The sequence below is a fragment of the Hydra vulgaris genome, chromosome 02, assembly GCF_038396675.1.
Source record: "Hydra vulgaris chromosome 02, alternate assembly HydraT2T_AEP".
In the NCBI taxonomy this organism is placed as follows: Eukaryota; Metazoa; Cnidaria; class Hydrozoa; order Anthoathecata; family Hydridae; genus Hydra; species Hydra vulgaris.
The window spans coordinates 1,878,177-1,895,313 of NC_088921.1; the positions used below are offsets into that span (position 1 = coordinate 1,878,177).

At 26.9% G+C, this 17,137-nt stretch overlaps 2 protein-coding genes across 15 annotated transcripts in view; one reads left to right on the forward strand and one right to left on the reverse strand.

The window, feature by feature from the left end:
- Positions 1–2,870, forward strand: part of LOC136076639 (adhesion G protein-coupled receptor B1-like) — a 30,682-nt gene extending 27,812 nt beyond the window's left edge. For 9 of the 13 annotated variants that reach the window (XM_065789942.1, XM_065789941.1, XM_065789945.1 and 6 more), the window contains 3 exons: positions 889–1,053; positions 1,230–1,350; positions 2,402–2,870. Coding sequence is in view for 2 of the 13 variants with exons in the window: in XM_065789948.1 (XP_065646020.1) it covers positions 1,230–1,330 (101 nt within the window). In the remaining 11 variants the exon portion in view is untranslated. Of the gene's footprint in view, positions 1–172; positions 334–888; positions 1,054–1,229; positions 1,351–2,401 lie in introns of those variants that run through there. The other 4 variants (XM_065789946.1, XM_065789948.1, XM_065789949.1 and 1 more) reach the window with 4 other exon arrangements.
- LOC136076638 (NACHT, LRR and PYD domains-containing protein 5-like) overlaps positions 1–17,137 on the reverse strand; it is an 81,853-nt gene that overhangs the window by 4,154 nt on the left and 60,562 nt on the right. Inside the window, exon 7 of one of the 2 annotated variants that reach the window (XM_065789938.1) lies at positions 9,827–10,574. The exons of the other annotated variant lie outside the window; for it this stretch is intronic. Within the exon in view, the coding sequence (XP_065646010.1) occupies positions 9,964–10,574 (611 nt within the window). The 3' untranslated portion in view covers positions 9,827–9,963. Of the gene's footprint in view, positions 1–9,826; positions 10,575–17,137 lie in introns of those variants that run through there. 2 annotated transcript variants of the gene reach the window in all.

Consider the following 17,137-nt stretch of genomic DNA (forward strand, 5'->3'; position numbering starts at 1 on the left):
TGTTTTATATCTGAATTTTTTTATATATTTGCAAACATACTCAACTGTTTTCCAAGACAATATCAGAATGAGTTTTAATTATCAATGCATTTTTGCAAAAAATATAAATACATATCCACCGGGAAAAATAAATTTATTTATAGCCTTTGCAAATAAATTTTTTTAACAATAGGTAATTATGGTGCATGAAGTGCATGGGGAGCTTGCTCAGAAAGTTGTCAGTCCAATCCAAATGTTTCTCTATTTCAAACTCAGACTCGGCAACGTCTTGATGCTACATTGAATGGTAGTTGTCCTAAAACAAGCTTTCAAACTCAAAACTGCAATACTTGAGTATCTTGTCTAGGGGACTTTCCTTTATTATTATAAAAACGAAATTAATGTGCTTTTTATTCAGTTATTAACATGTAAAAAATAGGTTTTACTTATTTTAAATTTTTAAATAAACTTTTAAATAAAAATAAAATAAAGTCCTCGATTCTCTATAAGTCCATCTCATATAATTTCGTTTACAATTATAAAAGTGAAATTTATTAGTATGTAATATATAATTGTTATTTCTTTAAAGTTTTAATATAAATGAAAAAATGATAGTTAAAAATAGGTACAGTCAGGTTCAGGTCCTTATACTTTTATAACGATGAGCAGCTGTTTGTGGGATAAAGTTTAAAGAAAATGTTTTTTTTTAAATTTCTTAATAAATATTGAATTTTAAAAGATATTGAAATTTTACAAGTGTTAAGAGAGCATTATAAGTTTTTAAAAAAATTTGTAGTGACCTAAGAACTAAGTGGTTTTAAAAAACTAGAAAAACTTTTTGGAAATCATCCTGTTAGTAGTTAGGTTTGTTACTGCATGCATTTTCCTATATTTTTGGTTACATTTTAGATTTTATTAGTGCACGGGGAGCATGTTCAGCAAGTTGTCAGTTACGTTTCACTTCACCTACTCAGACAAGAAATCGTCAATGTGTTGGTGCTACTTTTAATGACAATTGTAATGGAGCAGTGTTGACTGATACTCAAAATTGCAATGTGCAAGTTTATTGTCCAGGTGCGTGTTCAAATACTGAAATAGTCAGTTTATCAACAAAAATCAATGTAAAATAATATTTTTGAAATAATTTGAAAAATAAAAATTAAACTGGCTTTTTAACATTTTTTTTTTTTTTGCAATTTGTTTTTTCATTAAATGGCTTATTTGAAAAAATAGTTTTTTAATAAAAACAGGTACTTATGGTGCATGGAGTGCATGGAGTAGTTGCTCTGAATCATGTCAGTCTAATCACATTAGGAGGTGGTTGCGCTGTTTCTCAAACTATGGCTTATAATAGTGGAGTACTTTGTCCAGGTAAGTTTTGTATTGCTTTGATTCTATATAAATTTTTGTTCATAGTTATTTTGTGCCAATACAGTAAAAGTTTAACTATTCCTGTAATTTAGGTACTAAATAAATAATAATATTATGGTATAATATGCATACATTTATGGATGATCCATAAGGAGGGGGGGTCAATTTTTCTCCGCCCCTCTTTTTTTTTTAATATATATGTATATATATATATATATAAATATATTTATATATATATATGTATATTTATATTTATGTATATGTATATATATATTTATATATATAAGTAGGCCCAGCTCAATAGGGAAGAGGGTTGTTTGGGGCAAACCTTCTCCCCCCTCCTTCCCATCAATAAATGATTTTACCTTTTAGACGAGTCGGTTGGCAAATGAAGACCCTTAGATAGTCAGTCGGCAAATTTCAACTAGGCAGTCGGCAAGTTTTAAAAAACGAGGACCTTATTTCTTTTTTTAGTTGGCAAAATTTGTAATTGCACCCCCTTCCCCACACGTGCCACCTACTCACGCCGACCCTGTATTTATATATATAAAAATTAGTTGAAAATCACTTAACGAAAATTTTTCACATTTTACACTGTGTTTCGTTAATAAAGACTTCAATTTATACCAAAAATTAAATTACAGGAAGTTGTAGTTTAATTTTTGGTATAAATTGAAGTTTTATTAATTTGATCATTCATTTCTGATGAGTTTTTATTGATAAAGCACAGTGTAAAATGTGAAAAATTTTCGTTAAGTGATTTTCTACTAATTTATAATTGCTCTGTTCTTTTAAGAAGATTGAGCACTCTATTTTGTAGAATATATTTTAAAATTGTTTAAATATATATATATATATATATATATATATATATATATATATATACATATATGTAAATATATATATATATATATATATATATATATATATATATATATTTACACATAAACACACACAAATTGTTTATACTATGTTTCACAAAAACACTTCAAGGTTAGACATTTTTGTTGGTAGTGTATATGCTTTAATGTATTTATTTCCTTATTTATAGTGTACCACAAAGAGAACCTAAATCAGAATAAACGTAGCACGACTACAGGACCGGATGTAGATTTTCAATCAGAAATCTGAATATCTATTTGCATTCATTACTAATAACATTTAAAAAAACCATACTTATGTCACAACCTGTACATAAAATAATAATTCATGGTGCTTCTATTACTATGTATTTTTAGTATCCTCAAATAGGTTCTTTGTCTGAGACTATTGAAGCTATTGCAGCCAGAAACAAGGAAAATAAAACTGCACAAGTTAGTCATGCACGTCTAACTTTCTTGGTAGAAAACACTAGAGATACAGCTGATTATTTGTTTGTGACATTTGATATGTACATTTATTGAGTGTTTTTTTTTTAATGTTATGCTATTGTTAATAGTTTTGACTATTTTTGTTACACTATTTTTGTTAATTATTTTTTTTTTTTTAGTATAGAAATCTCAATATAGTTTATAATAACATTTCAATGTTTTGTTGTTTAAAAAAAAATGAAGAAGTAATTTAATAAATTTTTACTAGTAATTAACTAATCTAGAAAGACCTATATCATGAATGTCTGCGTTGAATTTTTTAAAAAACAGCTATTTTCATAGCGACAAGTTATAAAAAACATCTATTAGAACGTTGAGAAACTTTGTAAGAAACTTAAGAGCGAAGAATCAGATAATAGCAGATTTGTTTATAGTTTTAATAAGTTTATATTTAATGATATTGTTTATTATTAAATCGTGCTGATGATACTATTTGTAAAATTCTATAAAGTATAGGCGCCCACTGTTTTTTGAATATTTATATAAAAATCGTTAAAAACAAAAAGCAAATCAATGTAATAATTTCTTTTGATTCAAATATTAAAACCTGTTTCCAAAAGAAAGTCGTGACGTCGTTCTGATTCAGACCACCGTCATCCTGATTCAAATCTCCGTCATTCTAATTCAGACCGCCGACTGAAGGTGCGCATTAATGGCGTTGCATTTCAAGTGCCTTTTTCACTTTTCTGTTAAAATTATTGACCTCTACTTTTTTTTCATTGTTCCAATATTGGAAAATGAAAATGAAGAACTTTTAATAAAAATATCATGTGTTGGTAAACAAATGATATTAAATACAAATCTTATTCGCGCTTAGTTTTTTTTATGGGTTTACATTAAAAATTATTTTGTAGCTAAAAAAAAAATGCAGAATAGAAATCTTAAAATTTTATAGTTAATAGTTAATCACTTAAATAATTTTAAATTATACTTTAAGGTGGTTTCTTCATAATCAAAAGTCAAAATTTTTTCAAAAATTGATTTTTTGGCAAATAAGATATTCTAATGTAAAATATAACGTTCTTTCTGTTTGTTTATGCTTTTAACAATATTTACTATTTTATACAGGATGGTATAATTTTAGTGCCTAGCAACAGCCATAGCAACCGTTTTATTTTTTTAGTTATTATCTTAAATGTACCTTAAAACTTAAACTAGTACATCTCTTTTGCTATTCTAATGTTGCCTTGTACGTCCAAGTTGTTAAATATTTAATAATTTTAAGTTATGCTGTTGCAAAGTGCAAACAGTATGCAGGCTTTTTTATAATAACTTTTTTTACTTTTTGCTGTTTTCTTATGTGTTTTGTAGAAATTATTTATCATTTTAGCTAGATTCTAGTAAAATAATAAAGATTTAATATGGGAAACTTTTAAAATAACAAAAGAAAGTCATCAAGAAAGGGTGTTGGGGCTCGTGGTTGTAAAAAATCTGTGTATATTTTAAATAATAAATGTGGTATCAATGGAAATAAAAAAAAATGTAAATATTGAAAATATCACTAAAAAAGAATTTACCATTAAACCAGCTGAACATTCTGGAAGTAGTGATGATTATTTTTTATTTATAAATTTTAAAATACTTATGGAAATGATAGAAGTAAGAAACAAGTGTCAAGAATGTGGGGAAGCCAATGTCACAATATCTAATAGTTTGGATGATAAAAAGGAATTTTCTCATAAAATTGTTTACTTTTGTAGAAAATGTAAAAATAAAAGTCACAAGTATACTTCAACTTTTAGTGCTTCTGAAAAAATGTATGGTTGTAAACCAAGTGAAATTAATGTTCGATTGGTTATGGCATTTCGAGAAATTGGTAAAGGGCACAAATCGATTAAAACATTTGTACGGTGTATGAATATGCACTCAACATCTAATACTTCCTTTAGAAATACTAATAATAAGTTATTTTCTGCATACGAAAATTCTGCACTAGAAAGTATGCAAAATGCTGCAAATGAAAGAAAAATGGAAGAAATTGCCCCAGGTATGCATTCTTGCCGTTTATTGATTGATGGAACTTGACAAAAAAGAGGACACTCCTCGTTGAACGGTGTAGTGGCAGCAGTAAGCAAAGGAAAGTGTTTGGATGTTATTGTTTTATCAAAACATTGCAGGCAGTGTATAATATGAGGTGGAAAAAAAGGGACAATAGAATACACAAATTTTAATGTTGCACATAATTGTAAAATTAACATCAAAAGTCATCAGGAGCAATGGAATCCTCAGGTGCTATTAATATATTTCAGCAATCTGTGAGTCGAAATAAACTAGTTTATAATGAGTATCTTAGAGATATAGACACAGTTTCTTACAAAGAAGTTGTTTACTCCAAACCCTACGAAGCACAGTTTGGTATTACACCTGTTAAACTTGAATGTATTGAACATGTAAACAGACGAAAAGGTTCTCGACTTAAAATACTAGTACAAGAATATAAAAATACCTCTCCACCATTTGGTGAAAAAGGAAAATTGACAAACAATTCCATCAATTTAATAACAAATTATTATGGTATTGCCATTCGAAGAAGTCAATGAAAAAGTTTACACTATGAAAAAGTGGTTAGGTACAATAGTTGGTACAATGATGAAGGATAGCTATCCTTCATCATTGTACCAACTTTTCTAATTCTCTCTATTCTTCAATTCAACGAAGGTCAATTTTATAAAAAAAAAATTGTATGAAAAACTTGGAATACAGACCGGTGTCTGTTTTAATATTATATCTGAAAAAATGAACCGACACAGCATCCAAATTTTACTTATTACAACATCAGGTAAGACTAAAGCAAAAAAAAACAAACTAAAAGCCATCAAGAAGGGTTTATTGAACAAAGAGATAAAGAGGGAGGAGAAACTTAATTAAAAGGAGGATTTTAGTTTTAAAAACAAATTTACTTTCTTGGTTTTTGATTTTCTACCAAATCGTTTTTCAAGAAAATTGTCTCACGAAAAACATCATAAATGTTGAATTAATAGTGATAACTACTTGAAATTTTTGGGCTTATTCATCCAGTGTACTGCTAATGCCTGAGTTTTTTTCAAATAAGTTTATTTTTTGTAAGTCGTGGTTAGGGAACTAATATTAGAGGCCTAATAGCAGATTTTTCGAAAATACAGTTGTTTTGAAGCATAACTTTTACTAGAAGCAAAATCTTTTAATAAATTTTGTTTCGAGTAAACACTATTTTTTGGGGTTATTTTGACTCTATAGGCTTCTATGTGATCATCAATATATTTTTGGAGTTCGAAAAAATTTTTTTTTTTACACATTCTGTACCTACTTTTGGAAAAATTAATGAATAAAAAGTTTTGATCACATAGAAACCACCTTAGTTGTTTAATTGCAACTTCTCCTCAAACTATCTACCTATCTCACGCACTTCTGTCCCTCGCAAGGTAATGGAATGACTTGTACACAGACACATTACTGACCACTTGAAAAAAAATAAACTCATCAGCTCTGCTCGACACGGGTTCTGAAAGGGAAAAGGTTGCGTCACAAACCAACTTGAAACTACCGACAGCCTGACTGAAGTTGCTCGCAACCGATATCTTATTCACAGACTTTGATAAAGCATTCGATAAAGTAACGCACCGTCGTCTGCTGCATAATCTCAAACCCTATGGAGTGTCCGAAAACTTGCATAAATGGATCAAGAGCTGGCCAACCAACCTCCTACAACACGTAGCCATTGAAAACAATAAATTCGATTGGAAAACAGCATCTAGCGGTTTGCCACATGAATCTGTTCTTGGACTACTTCTTTTCCTTGTCTACATATACGATTTTTTAATATTTTTTATTTTTTTTTTTAATTCATTTCCCCAAGTCCCAGAAGGCCACTACAGACGAGGAGTCTATATAATTGTGGTTATAACCCTCTCTCAACTCTATAACTCCGAAACACGAAACTTGACGAACAAGGCCGCTGCGTGGAGAAACAATTTGGCAAACAAAATAGGACACCACTTTATAATGTATGCAGGCAACTGTGAAATAATTGAAGTCGTCGAATTAAACCATGACAAAGTCATGCACACTGGGCGCAGCAACAACCAAAATTGAATGCAATTTATACAAGAAATAACTTGGTAGGCCAACTGCATCAGCTATCGTGCACGTCATCTGAACGAGACCTAGGCCTTTTTATGACTAGCGTCTAAAAGTTAAAAACAAATCTGCGTGGCTGCATCAGCTGGCAACCAAGTGCTTGGCAGGCTCAAGAAGACTTTTCGAGGTTGAAGTTCTGCATTATAGCGCACACTGTATTTTTCGTACGTTCGCCCGCATCTACAATTTTGCAGTACAAGTCATCGTTTTTAGCTCAAGACATAGCCAAACTCGAGCAAGCCACAAAACATATTGCCACCTTAAAACATCTTCCGTATACTCAGAGACATTTAAGCCTTAACCAGAAAACACTAACTGAACGATGAGTAAGAAGAGACTTTATCGAGCAATATAAAATCATGAGCAAAATCAACAAAGTTAACTTCCAGGTCCCACAACTTTAACGAAATATCAAATCTTTAAAGTACAGCATTTGGCCACAAGGACACACTAAACAACTAAAAGTACAATTGTTCAAAACTGAGCTGAAAAAAACAACTACCTCACCAACCGTGTTGTAAAATCATGGAATTACGTAACTGAAAATGCGGTGGAGGCAAAGTACTTAAACAATTTCAAACATGAACTTTCTCTGCTCTGGCATCTTCACTTTAGCTGAAATCGAAAAACTGTATTTTCATATTAGAGAGACCTGGTGTGCCGCGCTTTGTCAACAACTTGTAAATTTTGTTGACCATGAATAAACCAAACTAAAAAAAATTTAAAGTAATTTTAAGTAGATTTATGGGTAGTTTTTAGCAATCTAAATTTTTTGACTTAAGTAAATAATAAAAAACTCGGAAATTACTATTTTATTTATGCCATAATTGACATGCAAGAAACTTTCGATTTAAAAAATGATTCTAAATCACTATATTGATGTGGTAAATTTGCATTCAGAAGAGTATTTTGCGCAGATTATTGCTGATAATTGTAGTAATTAACAATACCAATTATTTGTTTTAGCAATTTTTAAGAAGACAAAAGAATACAGACAACTGGTGTTATAAACTTTCTGATGCAGATACAAATGTTAACGATTTTTTAGAATCACTAAAGTAACATTTTTGTATAAAATTTAAATCTTATAATCATAAATTGTAATTGTAACATAAGTATTTTAGTTTAAAAAAAAAAAAAAATAGATTGACAGAAAAAATATTTTTTGATAAAATTGATGAAAATAAATTGTTTTCAGATTATTGTTAAATGGGAGCAAAAATAAATATCGTTATTAAACTGCATGTTTATAAAGTTTTATATCAGGAGATTCATCATCACATAAAACATTGTCTTATGAATGCTCTTGTCATATATTAAAATACTTTATCAATGCAATTGCTACATCTGATTTATAATTCACATTGCGTTATGAAAACACGGTATTAAATTTAAAGAGTATTGAAAAACAACGGCATCATTTATTAGCAACGATCGATCCGAATTTTGTAAACAATAAGAAAATCGTAAAGTTTATTCCTATATAATCGAAATTTTATCCTTTAAAGTTAACGAATCCTATAAAGAAGCCTAGAAACTAAAAAAAAATATCATTATTTTCATTTACAAAGATTTTTTTTTGTCACTTAAAACCCGAATATTGAACAACTCGAAATTAAAAAGTCACCGGTAAAAAAAAAAATACCTTTGATACCTCTCCCACCAAACCTTAATATCTGTTATTGAACAACTCGGAATTAAAAAGTCACCGGTAAAAAAAAAATTATATGCTATTGATACCTCTCCCACCAAACCTTAATATCTGTTATTGAACAACTCGGAATTAAAAAGTCACCGGTAAAAAAAAATATATATATACCATTGATACCTCTCCCACCAAACCTTAATATCTGTTATTGAGAACCACGTATCCATCTACTCTTAGTTTATTATTACGTATCATTTTGTCATTTACGAAGACTTATAAAGTCCCTTTACCCCATACCAACATCATTACCACTTGTGTTCAATTACACACCATTACCACCCTTATAACTCAAATGTTATTTGACCCAGATATTCGACCCTTTAAACAATCTTGTTTAATTAAACCATTATAATTTATCATCACCCCGTGTACACATCTCACCCTTAGTACCACCTTGTTCATTTACAAAAATTATAAAATTCTTTTACCTCATACCATTAACTAACACACCATTATTACCACCTTTAATACTACCTGTTAATCGAATTACCTATCCCACCCTTTTAATTACCTTGTTCAATGGAACCATTATAATTTATTATACCACCCCACCTTTAACCGCAACCGACTCTCATTATTTATGGTCATAACTGTTGATTTAAAAAAGATTAAATAAAAAATTAATTATCAATTAGGCCTAACAACAAACGTTATTTAATTGAAAATTTATATTTCGAACAAAATAACTTCGACGAAAAATTCTACAAAAATTTCGAATTTTATTATTACGTTGACAACAAATTATTTTTGAAAGAAACAAAGATGGACGAAAACTTAAACTTCTAAAAATAATTGACATAAACATAAATTTATATTGTGTAAATCGAAAACAAATATAATTTTAATTTTTCATAGCAAAATTAAATATCTATAAAATTACATAAAAATAAATACAAAAAACATTAAACGAAAAATTTTCTGCATAACGTTACAAATAATTTGAGAGTTTCAAAACTTCTAAAAAATATTTAAAGTTAAATCATTAAATAAAATATAACAAAAATTTATCTAGTTTTTATTTATCTTAATTATGATTATATATTTCATGAACAATGAAATAAAAATATAATTAACAAAAAACAATAACAAAAATTTCAAAAAGGTTTTGAAAAATTATATTCATATTAGAATAATTACTAATAAAGTTATTTAATAAAAATTATATATATTAATAATACAATAGTTATATAATTATTAAAACTAATAATTATATATATTATAATTATTAAAATTATTTATTAATAATATATTTTGATCCTTTAAATAAAAAATAATCCTTTAAATAATTTAGAAAATTAATGAAAATTTTAAAATATTATTAAAATTAATTCGTACATTTTAAAACGTTTAATTATAAAATAATATATTAAATATTTCATTTATTATTTTATAATTATTGTTCATATTTTAGTTAAGATATTAAACATTTTTTCGTGTTATAAAGTTTTTTAATTCATCGAGGTTACGAAAATATTTTCCACGGTAGCTGATCCACAACCACTTGACATTCGAACAACGAATCCATTCACAAATCTCTTCAATGAAATCGATGTCGTCGTGAAGCCAAAGATCTAATCCTTCACAAAGATTAATCCACGGAAGAAAATTTTCTTCAAAATCTTTTTTCGTTATTAAATAACGTGAGATCCACAACACTTCAATCTTATCTTTCGGTTTCCATCCTTCGAATTTAATTGGACAATGAAAGTGGACATTGCGAACATTTGTTGAACATTGAATTATAAGATTTTTTTCTTCAATACTTAAAATATTTTTAGAAACACTTAACTCCGATAACTTTCTTCCAGATTTAATGTAATGATTTACGAAATAATTTTCACAAGAAGTTTCGTAAGAAGTTTTTCCATATTTAATCGAAATCGTCCACCACTTTCGTTCATCGACGATTAATTTTATTTCATCAGTGAATGATGATTGACTTTCATAAAAACATTCAATGAATAAATTAACGTAATAAGTTTTAAGTTGATAACTGTTTTTATTTTGACGAGATAATTTAAGTAGACGATCTAAAGAAAAAAACAATAATTTAATAAAAATAAACAAATCAAATTTAAACAATAATCGGAATTAATAACATATGAATAATATATATAAGGAAATATAATCAACATAATGATACATATATTTATAAATATAAAATTTATAACATAATTTTATAATAAATTATAATATTTATATATATAATATATTTACATATTACGTATAAGAAGTTATAAAAGAATAAAAAATCAATAAAAAATATTATAATTAAATACATTATATATTACATAATAGTATTTACATTAATATTAAATTATATACGTTTAAATAATAAAATTATATATAAAAAGAAAAAAAAAGAAACTTTTAATTAAACAATTTTTTACTAAAATTGTAAAAAATATTTTAATTTTATCAATTTAAACATAATTTTTATCACATTTTTTAAACTTCGTTTTACCATAAATATAACATATTTAAAATAATGTAAAAAAAGTTCATCATTAATATTAATTAAAAAAAATACTTCCTTATATTCATATTACTGATAAAAGCAAATTAAAAAAGTGATTTAAATTTAACCAAATAATGTAACAAGTCAATAGACAAAACGCGTTTCATTTAAACGTTGATTTGAAGTGAAATGAATATTTGAAATCGAATTTCAAATAAAGAACTTAATATTGTAAATCTCCTTCGTCGATATATTTGAAATATAAATTATGTGAAAAACCATTAAATACTCAAAGAGTGAGAGTTTAAATAAATGTTTAGATTTTTGTTTATTCGAATTCGGCGTTGATTGAAATCTTTTTTTTTTAAAAAAAAGCTCTTTAAAGAACTATTTATATTATTTAAAAATTGCATTAAATTTTATAACAAAAACATGATATAATATATTTTTGATACAGCTGCAATAATAAACAACAGTTTTATCGTTAAAGCAGAGCTGCAATGCTATGGTGTCTTGTTTATACGTAGAAGCGCAGAGTGCAAAACCTTTTTTTTATGTTCCTTTGGGGTCCTCCATAAACTACGTCACGCTCTAGGAAGGAGGGGAAAGAATTGGTGGTTTTATGAGGACTTGTACAGGATTTGTTACTAAAGACTTACAATCTTGTGATGAGGGAGGAGGGCATGGAGCGATGGTCAAAAGCGGTCAAAAATAGCATGACGTAATTTATAATGACCCCTTCGAAGAAGTCCTAACGGTCTTATTGTTTAGAAAATCAAAATTTTCAATGTACAAACTGGACATCTGGTGCACGTTTTTTTTTTGAATAATAAACTTGTTTATAAAAAACTAGTACGAGAAGCTCCAAAACCTTAAGAAACTTTTAGTGCTAGGTTACTTTTCAATAAGAAACTTTTTTTAATTAAGAGTTTAAGGAATATTTCCTAATTTTTCACCTACCTATCCTAACAACATAACAGAAAATTAAAAAGCATTATTTATGGAGAAAAAAAGTTTAAATGGGATTTAACAAGTTAAAGAGTTTAAATTTGCACGCGCAATGAAATTTACGCGATTCAATTGCGAATAAAATACGTATATCATACTAACAAACTTGAGAAATTTTTAATCTAGCCCAATACTAAATTTTCTTAAAAGATTTAAAAAATGGTACTCTTATGATAAAATCTTTCTTGTGCTAGCCCGTTTCCTTGGTTTTTTACACACACACAAAAAACGACGTGTAACTATAGACCTTGCTACAAAAATATATAAATGCTTTTGTAAAGAAAAAAGCAACGAACAAAAATAAGATAAAAATCGATAATTTAATCAATCATTATTATATGAATTTTAAGTATATTTTTATGAATTTTAAATATTTAATATATCTCTATTTTTAGAGATGCCAAAGTTAAAAAGGTTATCAGCGTTTTATAAAAACTGTTGTAAGCTAAAAAAAGTTTCAATTTACTTTCTAGAATGTCAATGTATTATTTAGATGAACTCTTAGATATAGAAATTTACAACAAAAAAAGTGAAGTCTGTTGAATATACAATCGATTAACATCTCAGTTATGTTGAAAAATCAGTATGACATGCTTTATTTTGATATATTTAAAAAAATAAGCTGAAGTATAAATCAAACTATTACAATTATTTATGAAATTCCAATGCTTATTTTTTTTGCTTTTTGTTTTTGTATTTTTATAATATAATTTACTTAATAAAAAAAACAAACACAAGCTTGTTATCAACAACTCCGTATAATCGTTGTAAGTTATTGTTTTGAAACAATTCAAATTTACTTTCAAGACAAATTTTTAAATAAAAAAAAATAATAAATTTATATTGAAGTATACTTACGACTTGAAAAGTTTATGAAGTTCGTTACCAGTGTTAATTAAAAACAATGGTAACAATATGAGATTTTATATATTTAAAAACTCGATCATAGAACTAGAAAAAATCCTTTGACAAATTCGAAGAAAACAAATGAAATTCGAAACAACCGTATTGCTAATAGAAATCGTAGTTAATTGTAACTACCGCAACCGTTAAAAAAAGAATGTGGCTTTTCAAGATGAAATTTTTTGATCGCATTTGATTTTATAAAATGACTATAAATCAAGTTTAAAGCTTGAAAATATGTTAATTAATAATTTAGACATTTTCATTGGATAACATAAACTAATCACTTTAAAGATTTTTTGTTTCAATAAAATAATTTAAAAACAATAAAAACATTCATTACGTCATTATTGTAATTTAAAAGTCACTAGAAGATAGATAAAATTATGTAATAACAGAAAAAAATTTGTAAATTATTATAAATTACTTTATTAATACCTATTAACAAACAAATAGTGATTAAAAAAATAACTTACATATAACAAATATCGAAAAAATATTTACCTAAATTAAATCGGCAAGACGAATGAAACAACATAAAACACTATTTTAATTATTGCTTTTCTGATGTTCAGAATTTTTATCTGTAATTGGGTGTTTAGTGACCATTACGGACGTATAAAAAAAAAGACGAATACAAAAAATACATCCAATTAATATTAAATAAGTGTGTCAAAAATTATTTTGATGTATTATTTAATGTAAGTTGATCATTATTAATAAGTTATTTATTAGTCTCTAAGCTCTTTATTACTTTCAAAAAGAAAAAATATAAAAATGTTCAGTGAAAACTTGAATTTTTTAGTCCTTAAGTTCATTGGTTTTAGTTGTGGAAATGTATAACAGTTATGCAATAATTTGGTTTTAATACAAAAATATTCTCTAGCGTACTACTCTTTTAAACAAACAAACAAAAAAATTACGCAAAACAATAGTGGCTATAAAAAAAGCAAATCATCAACTTAATTGTACAAAACATTTTTACAACTATTGTATGACATTTCTACATTAAACGAAACAAAGTTAGCGTATTTATAATAACATTTAAATAACAAAAAATTGCCGTTCCCTCATGACATTTGTGAGATTCTACAAATAAGTAAATGTCCATTACTAGGTTAAAAAATCAGGCAAAACACATGGAATAAATAAGATTTTATACAGAATATTTTGTATATTTGAATGATTAAAATGATTTTTTATGAATTAATTTTAAATAAATAATTTTATTAAGTAACATAAATATTCAACTCTTTTTACATTGGCGAAATCGCCCCATAAAAAATTAAATCAAAATTCTTTTAATTTGAATTTAAATATAGTACACACACACACACACACACACACACACACACACACACACACACACACACACACACACACACACACACACACACACACATATATATATATATATATATATATATATATATATATATATATATATATATATATATATATATATATATATATTAAAGATCTTCAAGTTCAAGATTGTTTTTCTACTTTACAGGACTCCGTACATTTTATCATGAACAGCCATTCCACTCATTGCAAGTTTTATATTTCTTCTGTCACCAAAAATAAGAAATTTATCATAGTGCTATTATAATGTTAAGTTGCGAATATTCCGATGATTAGATACACACGAGGAAGTGCATATTTGTGATATAAACTGTAATTTAGATATAGCGTCCGAACCTTTGAACTATGAATAGGTTTGGGAAATGTGGTATGAGAAAATTAGACAGAAAATGTCAGGTTTAATTAAATGATATCTTGCTTAAAAATTTTTTTGAAATTAGATTGAACAAGTGCTTGTATCTAAACAAGCAGGAAAGTCAATCCATAGAAAGTTTTATTCAGTAGCATAAAATTCTCTATGGAATGACTTAATATGAAGTATTAGTTACGATACTAAACTAATATAATCATCAATGTGTCATATGTGGAGGGTTTGATGTAAGCTGTTGTATAACTTAGTTGTAGACATAATACTTTTCTTTTTTTTTTATTTGCTTTTTAAATCCAGTTTTTTTTCAACATTTAATATACAAATATTTTTTAAAACAATGTGATACTGCTTTTATTCTAACAGACTTTTTTATTTCAACAGATTTGTAATATACACATAAAGTTCTAAAAGTATCTGCAAACAGTTTCCGTTGACATTTTTATTGATTTTGATTTTGTTGAGGGCCACTGTGACAGCCATATAAATTTTAAGTAAAAAATAAATAAAAAACAGATGTCGGTTTAAATTTGTTTTAAAAGTTTCTTGTCAACCAGCAAAAAAAAGGTTTCAATTTCGGTCAATATTTATCCAATTTTAACGTTTAAACATACTGGCCAATCAAGCTGAACTTTTTGAGATTTTGTTTTTTTCATAAAATCTGTGGATAGGCAAAGTTTGAAGTAAATCTGAGGTGGTACCCTGAGGTACCACCTCAGAGCCATTAGGTGATTTGATATAAAATGATTCTAAAGTTATTTACTTGAGGTTTTTTTTTTGTAAACTTTGGTCAAATTAGTAAAAAAGTAAAAAAGGTCACTCGAAATTTTGTATTGTGATTTTTGACCCAAATAATCCATTTCAAGTGATAATTTTTTTACTACAATCTAATGTCAAAAATCATTAAAATCTACTGTATCTTCCAGAAACTCAAATTTCGACCTGTTCAAAAGATATGATTCAATCATAACTTTCGAACAGGTAGGTCAATCAAGCTAAATTTTTCAGGTTTTTTTTTTTAATGTTGTTAGTCAAAATAAAATTATTTTGAGTAATATAATATAAATAAAAAGTTATGCAATCATTACTATCATAACAACAAATAATATTAATCTTAAGAAAAAACATAAAGTAAAATTATTGTGCTCTGTATTAAGTCACAGAATTATATATTCATATAACATAAATAATATAAGTCAATAGAAATATATTACTAGAAAACATCAATCAATTATATTAATAAAAAAAAAAAATCCTGATTAAGTAACATGGTTATAGATAAATTATCGTGATGAATTTAATGCTCCTCACACTGAATAGCTTAACTCTAGTACAACTAACACTGTTGTCACTGTTTTTGTGTTTTTCAATCTCCAATTCATTAAGTCAACTATGTGACTCTAATGTACTGTAATGGTACTTCAGCAGATGTTTTTCATCTTAATAATGAAAAATATGCCTCCTCAACATTCTTTTGGATTCAGGTAGGAATCGAAGGTTTCATTTGTACTTGTGAACCTTCTATTTCTAAACGCAATGAATGAAATATTCATCTTTTTTATAAAAACAACTCACTTAAAAACTTTCATTTTTTTCTGCAAATTTTTATTGCAATATTGAGGATATTCTGATACTGATGAATGACAACACCTTACCCAACACTCTGATAACACTCTTACTAAGTCATCATTTTACAACACTCTTACTAAGTCCTCTACTTTACATCATCTTGGATTCTTTTTTATTGTACGTCTTTACTCTCATAGAAACCATATATTAAAGAGCTCATGTCTCTTGTGCCATCTACTAAAATTCATTCTCATGTTATTCGTCATTCTATTAAGTCTCATCTTTTCTGTGACTGTTCCTGACAGTGCTCCAAAAACTCTTATTCCACTAGTTTTTTTCAAAATTATGAGCCTTAATCAAAGTTAATAAATCAAAGTTTATATTTTTAACTTACCTTAATACAAACTTTTCGATAAAATAAATTATTTCAAAATTAGTACTTTTGGAGCTTCCATTTTCGAAAATTTCAACCAGATATCTACAATATTTAAATCAGCAACAAGTTTATTTTCAATGGAAATTGCAAGATTGTTCAACCTGTCCTAACCCATTGTTGATCTTAAATAATTTTTGGTAGCGCTAGCTACTATTATTGGTAATGTGAGAAGAATTCTTAATGCAATAGATTCTTTTGCGTGGATTTCATTCAAATCGTTTGTGTACAAATATTTTATAGCATTTTCAGGATCCATATTTTTAGTAAAATGAAAAGAAAGAGACGTTAATTCAAAGCTTAGTTCCTCGCCAGAAATATCATTTTTTCCATTTTTAGATTCCTTTTTTTTTTTTTCCAATGCGATGCAATGAAATTTTAAATCATCTTTCTTAACTGTTGAGAGCTTTTTAATATCAAATAAAAAGCTAAAAGGTGCAATTGCAGCATAAAATATATCTTCTATTGCAATAGTTCAATAGAATTCAAT